Consider the following 9,853-nt stretch of genomic DNA (forward strand, 5'->3'; position numbering starts at 1 on the left):
TCCATTCATCTTCCCTAATCGAGTTCTTGGGAAATACACATGTAGATTAGCCCCTAACAATGACCCCCGGCTGATTGCTTGGAGTACCCTCCACCGTGCCCACAATGGCACTGACTAGTTCTTTATGCCGCGCACAAAGGAAGCCCCAACCTCCCCTTGTCCTGCTTTGCCCTGTTTCCCCCCAAAGTCCCTCGCCAGTGGCTGTTGAAGTCTTTTTTGCTTTTCTCTCAAGACTCTGAAATAAACAGTAAATAAAAGCTAACCTCACCTGGACCTATTAGGGAGAGCTGGGCAGTCCCAGAGGGAATTAACTTTGGAAAACAAGGCTCTAAGCCCCTTAGCGTGTGGGCAGAAGCTTAAGAAAACACTGCCAATCTTTGTTGAGCAGGGATGATAGCGATCAATTTAATATTGGGGAAGTTTACATAAAAAGTGTCCTTGGTCGTAGGGGAAACAGCAAACACCCCTCAGCCGCTGGCATCCAGAGACATTAGCACCTGAGCCACCAGGTCTACGAAACTGGCATTGGGACATTGTGGGTTTGCCACCAGACCCTTTGCAAGGACAGGGTCTTCGACAGCCTGGAAAGCCCAAGGGCCCCAGGGACAGGCTTTGCCTAGAGTGCGATGGGAACTTCCCAAGAATTTGTTCAGTGGTCCCAGACAGGCCACTGTTCCGGGCTCTGACTTCACTTCTGGGGGAAGCTAAGCTGCCATTACCTCAGCCTCTCAGATGCGACATCCAGTCTCCCGGAAGGATTAAGGATGGCCTGCGGGCTAAGATGTGCCTCTTCTCTTTTCAAAAGCATTGCATCACGACATTTATTACAAATGAGCCATAGGTAGAAGACGCTGGACAAGGAGTCCCGTGGTCTGAGTTCTAGTCCTGACCTCTGCACTGATGAGCTGCCTCACGGTGAGCCTCAGTGTCCTCTTCTGTAAAATGGGGACAAATGGATTTGTCCTGCTCTCCTTACAGGGTTGTGAGGATCCTCTGAAGGGAAGAGTGTGAAAGAATTCCGAAAGCTATAAAGTGCATACTGTTTATCATTAATGTAGCTTTTTCTTAAAATAAAACTTAACCTCTGGGGCACCTGGGTGGCTCAGTCAGTTAAGCATCTGATTCTTGATCGTGGCTCAGGTCCTGATCTCAGGGTCATGAGATTCAGCCTCCAACCAGCTCCTCGCTTAGCAAGGAGTCTGCTTGAGTTCCCTCTCTCCTTCTACCCCTCCTGCACACACTCCTTCTTGCAAATAAAAATAAATAAGTCTTTAAAATGAAACATAACTTTTCACTTGAACCAACAGCTCAATTTCTATCTACTGCAGACTCACCTGCTTGCTATTTCAACTTATCTTTTTCTAGGTCTACTAAAAACCGGAGGGATTTGTGTAACGACCATTCCCATATGCCCGCCACAGAGAATTAATCATTCCACGATCCTCAATGTGGTCACATGTCCTTTCGAGTGCCCTCCTAACACCAATTTAAAGGTGAGGACTGGGGGCTCCTGGCTGGCTCAGTCAGAAGAGCACACAGCTCTTAATCTCATGAGCTTGTGAGTTCCAGCCCCACCTTGGGTACAGAGATTACTTAAATAAATAAACTTTCAAAAATAAAATAAAAGTGAGGGTTGAAAGATACATGTTTTTCTCTTGTTTCTTCCTTTGTCTTGTCTCCCAGGCTGGACATTAAACTTCTCAAGACCAGCGCCCAGCCTTTCTTTTCTTCTGTGGGGCTGGCATTCCCCACAGCCCCCCCCCCGCCCCCACCATTGAGTGCAGGACCCTCAGAAGGGAGGCAGTAAACCCTTTTCTGAATGCAAGGAGAAAGAAACTAATGGGGTTGGGGAGAGACATCCCTGTGTGGAGATCAGAGCCCCTACCCCTAGTGCAGAGGACATTTTCAGAATCTCTGTAGTTTGTATCTGGATGAGATCATGAGAGGTGAACTAAACTTATCGTGGGAATCATTTCACGACACAGGTAAGCCAAATCATTCTACTGTACACCTTGAACTCACCCAGCACTGTATGTCAGTTATATGGCAATAACAGTGGGGAAAAGGAAGGGAATTTCTAGGTCCTTAGACCTTTAGGAAAGCATTTATGTTGACATTTCCTGCTAATAGTTTAGAAGGGGGACCGGGGCGGAGGGGGGTGGGGCTCGGGTCCAGGATCAGACTTGAGAAGTGTCAGCCTTCACAGCGCGGATCACAGCACAGGCGGACTGGGGGAAAATCACTCGCGGACGGTGACCATCATTCCACCTGGCCTGAGACTCTCATTCTGCCCCAAGGAAGCCTCGTGGGGCTCCCGAAGTGGAAAGAAATGCAGGCAGATTACGCCTAGAAGCCCCCCCCCCCCCGGAGAATGCGAGGAATCACCCCAGACCCAGAAGGTCCTTCCCCTCTTCTGCCTGAGGCTGGGACATCTCCTGGGTCTGGAGAGTATTTGGTGGGGAGAGGGGTCCCGCGGAAGTCTACCAGAGTGAGGGGCCCCAGGCAGGTCTGTCTGTCCCCCCACCCTCCTACCCTTCCCGGGCCTGAGCCGGGGAGCAGGTCCGTCTCTGGGCCTCCCAGCCTCCTGCTGGGCAATCGGGCACTCGAGGTCACAGGCGCGCAGGCACAGATGGCCCCACCGCCTCCTGGGGTGAGCCTGCCCGCGCGCGAATCCGAGGGGACAGGAAGGAGCAGTTCAACATACGCAGACAAAATAAACGCGAAGTCCGAGGCTTCGGACTACAAAGCCGAAAGAGGAGTGCCCTTGGGGGTAGAAAGAGGGAGAGAGAAAGGAAATTTCAAGCTGGGAAGAAGCGCGCGTGGCCCGACGTCCTACGCAGTAGAGCCTGGCAGCCGTCGGTCCCCCCCTTTCCGAAGGTCGCCCCCGGCGCTCAGCCCCGCGGAGGAAGTGAGCCCGAGGGCAGAGGCGACTCTGGGCTCTGGGGAATGATAAGGGAGCTAAGCCCAAGAAGAGAGGCAAGCCCCCGGGGTACTGGGGGAGGGTGCGACCAAGGGCGTCGGCCCCATTGAGGCCAGAAGCGGGCCCCAGAGCCGGATCCCCAGGCCTGTCAAACATCCCACCGCCGTTTCCCGCGGGACGTGCTTGGAGTGTTTGGAGTGGATCGAGGGGTGGAGGGTGGAAAGTTCGGAACGCCGGCCCCGCCCGGAGGGGCCGCACTGGGACCCCGAGGGGAAGACCCGCCCCGCTGCCGGGGGAGGGGCCGAGGGAAGAGGCTGGGTCGCGGGCAGGAGGGGAGGAGCCGGGGCGAGCGGGCTCGCAGCCTTTAGCACCCGGAGCCCCAGCTACCCCGAGACCGAACTTCAGACTCCTGCAGAGACCCAGGCCGCGGCGGGCGGAGCGCTCGCCCACCTCCGGCGTGCGCGGCCCGGGCCCGCGTCACCCGCCAAGCTTGACCTTGAGTCGGACCACGCGGGTGGGACGGCGGTACCCGGGAGGCACCGACTTAGGGTCTCTTCTCTGGGTCTCCAAAGCGGGCGGCGCTGCGAGAGCGCGGGCAGCGCCCTCCCGCCTCCTGGCGCTCCCCATGCACCTGCCGGCCTGCGCCCCCGCCATGGCCGACGGCAGCTTCTCGCTTGCCGGCCACTTGCTCCGCAACCCGGGAGGAAGCGCCTCGCGGCTGCACAGCATCGAGGCTATCCTGGGATTTACCAAGGACGACGCGATCCTCGGTTCCTTCTCTGCGGAGACGGGCGCCCGGGGCGCGAAGGAGCGGGATAGGAGGCCGGGCGCGCGGGTCGCCTGCCCCAAGGCGCCCGGGGGAAGCGGCGAGCCCTCCCCGCAGCCTGCCCCCGCGTCTGCTCCGGAGTGCGAAGGTGAGTGTGCACCCCTGGCTGCTGCAGGGTCCTGAGCGGTGCCCAAACGTAGGAGCTCTGCAAGACGAATAAGCCCGGGCCTTGACTTTTATTAAGGCATCTGGGCGCGGAGTTTGAGTTAGTGTGCAGAGCAGGAGACTCCAATTTGTGTTCAGAGAAACCTTAGGGGCCCCTACGGCCTTACCCCGACCTCCTGGCCCAGCGCCCAGGAGCAGCCCGCGTCCTGCTGCCGGCGCCCAAGGGTAGGTGAAGTGGGCCCAGAGAGAACTCCCAGAGTGTCTCTGACCGTCTGGGGCCTCTTCGTCCCAGTCCCTCGACCCTATTGCCCCAAGGAGCCTGGAGAAGCACGGCCGAGCCCCGGGCTGCCGGTCGGTCCCGCCACCGCGGACGCGAAGCTGTCGGAGGAGGAGCAGCCCAAGAAGAAGCACCGGCGGAACCGCACGACCTTCACCACGTATCAGCTACACGAGCTGGAACGCGCGTTCGAGAAGTCTCACTACCCCGACGTGTACAGCCGCGAGGAGCTGGCCGGCAAGGTCAACCTACCCGAAGTCCGCGTCCAGGTAAAGCTCCCAGATCGGTCCCCGGGAGGGCCCCAGGCCCTGGCTGCAGCCAGTGCTCCGCCGAATCCCCGGGCGTCCACGCATTTATTGTGACACTCTCCCATTGGTCTTCCTCGACGGGGCTCGCCCCGAGCCTCAGAGGAGCGTCGCCGATCTTGCGGGTGTCCCACCACCGCCCTTTGGACAGTCTGTTCCGTAGGAGGATCTCTCTTTTGAGGGGTCTCCCTCTTCGAACCTAAAGAGAGCACTAGGGCATGGCTGGCGAGATGAAGGGCGACAGCTCATTACAGGGCGCTGCCAAGGATTGGGGCGGGAGGCGGTGAGTGGAGAGGGGATGGAGGCAGCCTCCCGGATTGGGACCCCAAATGCCACCCTAGTCACCCTAGTCACCCTAGTGACTCACTCTGTCCAGATCTGAAAACCCAGTCTTTTGCAAGGGCTCTGACGCCTGCAGTTGAAAGTTTTGGTGGATTTGTTTAAGAAACTGACTTGGGCTTCTTCGGTGCACATCCATCCAAACCTCTCACTATCGCAGAGAGGACTTGACTTTTCTTTTCTTTTCTTTCCTTCTTTCCTTCCTTCCTTCCTCTCTCTCTCTCTCTTTTGTAAAAGGGTTTTTGCTTTAATTAAAGCTGAATTATCTTTAATCCCTGATCATTAAAATATTTGAAAGCCTTAAATATTTGCTAGTCATCTGTGAAAAATCTGGGAGGATTTCCAAATTAGGAGAGTTTACAGAGGCCTGAAAGGGAGTCATTGGGAACAAATTTCGCTGCCTCTGAAAGGCAATGGAACTAAGGTGGGATTTTTGTGTGTGTCTAATGAATTAGATTCCCAGGAAGTGAAGATATTCAGATGTTTGGGAGCTTTTAGCCTTACCGTAAAGCTAAAAGAGGACAAGCTTTTTGCCTTTTGTCTCTTCTGCTTATTATATTAGGAGTTTAAAGTAATGAGTGAATGTCATGGTTTAAAAAAAATAATTCCCTAGTGTAACTCAGGATTCACTTGCGAGGACAGTTCAATTTCTCTTAATCTGCAGCTGTAGAACTGCAATGGTTTCATTGAAGGTGTGGACACTTTAGTACCTGCTTTTTTCAGGGAGAGGCTGGGGTAGGGGGAAGAAAGGGACAGAAGTAAAGGATGAAGGAAGAGGAGAGACAAAGCCTCCCAGTGCCCTTACAGACCACAGGCACAGCCAGCGCGAGGCTACCTTCACACTGGATACCACCTCTGTCCTATCTTCCTTCCTCCCTCTTTATCTGTTCACAGATTTTGGCTCCTCCTCTAAGTTGTCAGCTTCTTGAGAACAGTGTATGTGACTTCTCTGTGACCACGGGGCCAGCACAGTGCCCAGCATATGGCGGGTTCTTAACACATGGCTATGATGTAATCAGACGGAGGGGGCGGTCTACCATGGGCCTCCAGCTGTGTGGAGGGGAACAGTACAGCCCTCTAAGAGCCGACTCTCCCAGTCTGTAGCTCTCTGCCTTTGAATACTGGGTGGAAGACTGTAGCCAATATTTTGGGGGCCAGAGTGGGACATGCAGGGAATTGGAGGAAGCAGTGGGATGGGAGCCCTCCCCAAGCTGTTGTTTCTCTTTTCTCTTTTATCACCAAATAACTAATGTTTCTGGGGAAATTAGGGCCTCCTGTATGGAGATGAATCTTTTGTGGGAAGGGGACAAGGATACTTAACTTTTCTGTCCTTTTTTCCCCCAAATCCTAGTCTTACATATACACTTGCCCTGCCCTGCCCAGGTGCTGGGTGGCTGTTTTCTCCGTGCTTCTAAGAGGTCCCCTCCCCACTGACTCAAAACTGCCTTTTCCCTTTTAAGGTCTCAGCCATCCTCTAATTCTTTCCATTAATATAACACTGAAGCCACCAGTTTGGTGAAAGTACTTTCTAGCCCAGTTCTCTCTGTTCTGTTTCCAGGGGTAGTAACTTGGTAGTGAAACCTTAATTACGCCTTTTCTTGTGCTTTTACCAAATAAGTAACGGGCGTTTTATCATTAAGAGATCAGACTTTGAGGGGCACCTAGGTGGTTCAGTGGGTTAAGCCTCTGCCTTCGGCTCAGGTCATGATCTCAGGGTCCTAGGATCGAGTCCCACATAGGGCTCTCTGCTCAGTGGAGAGCCTGCCCCCCACTCTGCCTGACTCTCTGCCAACTTGTGATCTCTCTCTGTCAAATAAATAAATTTTTAAAAATCTTTTAAAAAAAAAGAAAGAGATCAGACTTCACTCTTGGTGCAGACTTTCTATATGTAAGGAAAAAAAAGCAAAAAGAGAATTTAATTCATTGAACTCATCTTAGAGTAATGTCATAATTGACCCCCCAAAAGTCATGTAAATATAATAAACTTGAACGATTGTAATCATTGAAAGCCATTTATAAGAAATACCGGAAATACTAAAGGGATAGCAATTAAAGAAGAATCGATATCTTATTAAAGCAGCAACTTAAAAAAGTTTAGGATAAAATAAACCCACTTTTTTCCTACTAGTTATCATAACCAGTAATTCCTGGAAATAGCAGTATTTTAATATCCTGTGCTGCTAGTTAAGGTACTTAGAGTATTTGCTTATACCTATGTTTATAATAGAGACAAAAGGTGGGTAAAGCACAGGGAGTCCGGAGGCCTGGGTGGCTCAGTGTGGTTAAGCACTCACTGCCTTTGGCTCAGGTCAGGATCCCAGTGTCCTTGGATGGAGCCCCCTGTCCGGCTCCCTGCTCAGCGGGGAGTCTGCTTCTCCCTCTCCCTCTGCCCGCCGCTCTCCCTGCTTGTGCTCTCTATGAAATAAAAAATATTTTTATTTTTTAAAGATTATTTATTTGATAGAGCAAGAGCAAGAGCGAGCACAAGCGGGGGAGCAGCAGGGGAGAGGGAGAAGCAGGCTCCCCGGTGAGCAAGGAACTGGATGCGGGACTAGATCCCAACACCCTGGGATCATGACCTGAGCCAAAAGCAGACGTTTAACCCACTGAGGCACCCAGCCGCCCCATAAAATATTTTAAAACATTTTACAAAGAAAAGCACAAGAGAGTCTGAGCCAAACTCCCAGCCCTGAGAACGGGGCCATACAGGGAGGAAGAAACTTCTAAACGGAAGGGCCAGGAGGAGCTGCCAAGCAGCAGGTCCCCGAAATTTGGTGAGATCTGCTTTCCAAAATCTTAGGTCCGATTCCCAAGGTTAACCTCCCTTTTTTTCTGAGCACGCACTCCGCGTCGGGAGTCGGAAACAGACACAGCCACAGCTGTGGGTGCGGTAACCAGGGACGGGGGTGGGACGAGGATGAGACAGAGACTCAGAGGAAACGGGAGGAGCGACGAGGCAACAAGGAGAAACGGGGTGGAAAAGAAAGGAGAGCGTCGGGGTGGGGAGGTGGTGCGATAGAGTCCAGGCCCAGTTTTCTCTGGGGGTGACGGACTCGTCCCGGCCGGGCCGCCCGGGTAGGGGCGGGGGGAGCAGGGCGGGGGCGCGGCCCGAGCCTCCGCCGCAGCCGACGGCCGCTGTGCTGCCTCCGCAGGTGTGGTTCCAGAACCGACGGGCCAAGTGGCGGCGGCAGGAGAAGCTCGAAGTGTCGTCCATGAAGCTGCAAGACTCGCCCCTCCTCTCCTTCAGCCGCTCCCCGCCGTCGGCGGCTCTGGCGCCCCTCGGGGCGAGCCCCGGCGGGGGCGGCGGGCCGGCGGGGGGCGCCCTGCCGCTCGAGTCGTGGCTGGGGTCGCCGCTGCCCGGCGGGGGCGCCACCGCGCTGCAGAGCCTGCCGGGCTTCGGGCCGCCGGCGCAGAGCCTGCCCGCCAGCTACACGCCGCCGCCGCCGCCGCCGCCGCCCTTCCTGAACTCCCCGCCGCTGGGCCCCGGCCTGCAGCCCCTCGGGCCGCCGCCGCCCGCCTACCCGTGCGCGCCCGGCTTCGGGGACAAGTTCCCGCTGGACGAGGCGGACCCGCGCAACAGCAGCATCGCGGCTCTGCGCCTCAAGGCCAAGGAGCACATCCAGGCCATCGGGAAGCCGTGGCAGGCCCTCTAGGGGCACCCGAGACCGGATCGGGCCGGACGACAGTCCTGGGAACCGACCCGGACCGGCAGGCGCGCGCCCTTCCCCCTGAGTTCCCCACACGGCCACCCTCCCGAGCCGCCTGAAGCTGCGGCCGGGCCTGGGTCTCGGACGCGCGTCTGCTCCTGGCTCGCCGGGGAGGACTAACCTTGCGGCCCGCCGAGGCCCTCTGGCCACCACCCCTCCACCCCCACGGACCCCCGGCCCTGCTGCTGGAGGGGGAGAGGCGGCCCGGCCCCTCGGGGTTCAGGGGACCCAACGCGCCTGACCTCGGCCGCTCCCGGACGGCGTGGCTACCCCGGAAAACCACAACTGGGAGGAAGGGGAGGCCGAGGAGTATAGTTTGAGGGACTGTTTGTATGCGTAGTTTGAAGTGTTGGGAAGGAGAATTAAAGACTGCCTTGTTTTTGTTTGACTCCGGTGAAGGGCGCCCAGCACTGCGGTGGCGGGAAGGGAGGCGGACAGGGGTACCCGAAGGCTGCGGTGACGGATGGGGTGGGTCAGGGGAAGCAGAGGGCCGCGCAGGACCTGGGGCCTCCTCTTGCGTATCCTCCTGGAGGGGGGCGCTTTGCTGCTGCGCCCTCCACCCGAGCGCTCCTCCCCTGGCGCCTGTGGGAGCAGCGAACGTGTGGGGTTCGGGGTGTTTGGAGCCTAAGGCTCAGCTGCCTGAGCGTTCCCAGGCCCTCTACGCCCCAATAGCCAAGCTGCGGCTGCTGCTTAGAAGGATTGACCCCAACAGAAAACGTCTACACCACCTTCCCCAGGGGGGAGAGCTGAAAGTCCAGAACGCCTGGGGGCCCTGCCTCCCTGTTTGCTGCCCACCACTGCCCAAGGGCCCTCTCGGATCACTGTCCAGGTCGCGGGCTCCGTGCCAGCCCCTGCTACCAAGGACTGGTGACATTAGTCTTCCAAAGACTCGGGCAGAGCGACTTTTCCTCTTCTGATCCCCACGCCTCTCTCCCGTTTCCTCAACTCGCTCCTTAGCCCCCCAACCCCGCGGTTCTGTTCAGTGCCCGTTAGATTAGCTGCCGTGCTCGGGGACAGTGTCCTGGAGCGCTCTGCGTCTCGACCCCGGCGGGCACATCCTTGCGGGCTTGTCGGGGGCAACGCGGGCTGTTCTTTGGCGCAGGCTCTGGCGAGGGAGGGAATCCAGAGGTCTCCGCGGGCTTCCGAAGCTCCCGCAGCACTCGGGGAGTCACCCGTGAAGCAAAGCCCGGAACTCCCAGCCCTGGTGTCCGCAGCGGGTCCTGGAAGCTGGACAGACCCGGGAATAACCCGGATTCCCACCGCGCAGGTCCTCTGGCCTCGTTGCTTTGAGTGCACTGGAAAAGACGCTGCCAGGAGCCTTAGCATCATCCTCCCACCCCACTGTTCTGTCATTTGTTAGCATGTTAGTGAGCC

The 9,853-nt window shown here is 56.6% G+C and overlaps 1 protein-coding gene across 1 annotated transcript; it reads left to right on the forward strand.

Annotated features, from left to right (window-relative positions):
* Positions 1–3,545: 3,545 nt before the first annotated feature.
* RAX (retina and anterior neural fold homeobox) lies at positions 3,546–8,425 on the forward strand (the record flags this gene model as incomplete). The annotated part of the gene is made up of 3 exons (XM_080821957.1): positions 3,546–3,834; positions 4,144–4,397; positions 7,925–8,425. 3 exons carry the CDS (start codon positions 3,546–3,548, stop codon positions 8,423–8,425), a joined length of 1,044 nt encoding a protein of 347 aa, XP_080678083.1.
* Between the last annotated feature and the right edge of the window lie 1,428 nt (positions 8,426–9,853).

Source organism: Martes martes (genome assembly GCF_963455335.1).
Source record: "Martes martes genome assembly, chromosome: 13".
In the NCBI taxonomy this organism is placed as follows: Eukaryota; Metazoa; Chordata; class Mammalia; order Carnivora; family Mustelidae; genus Martes; species Martes martes.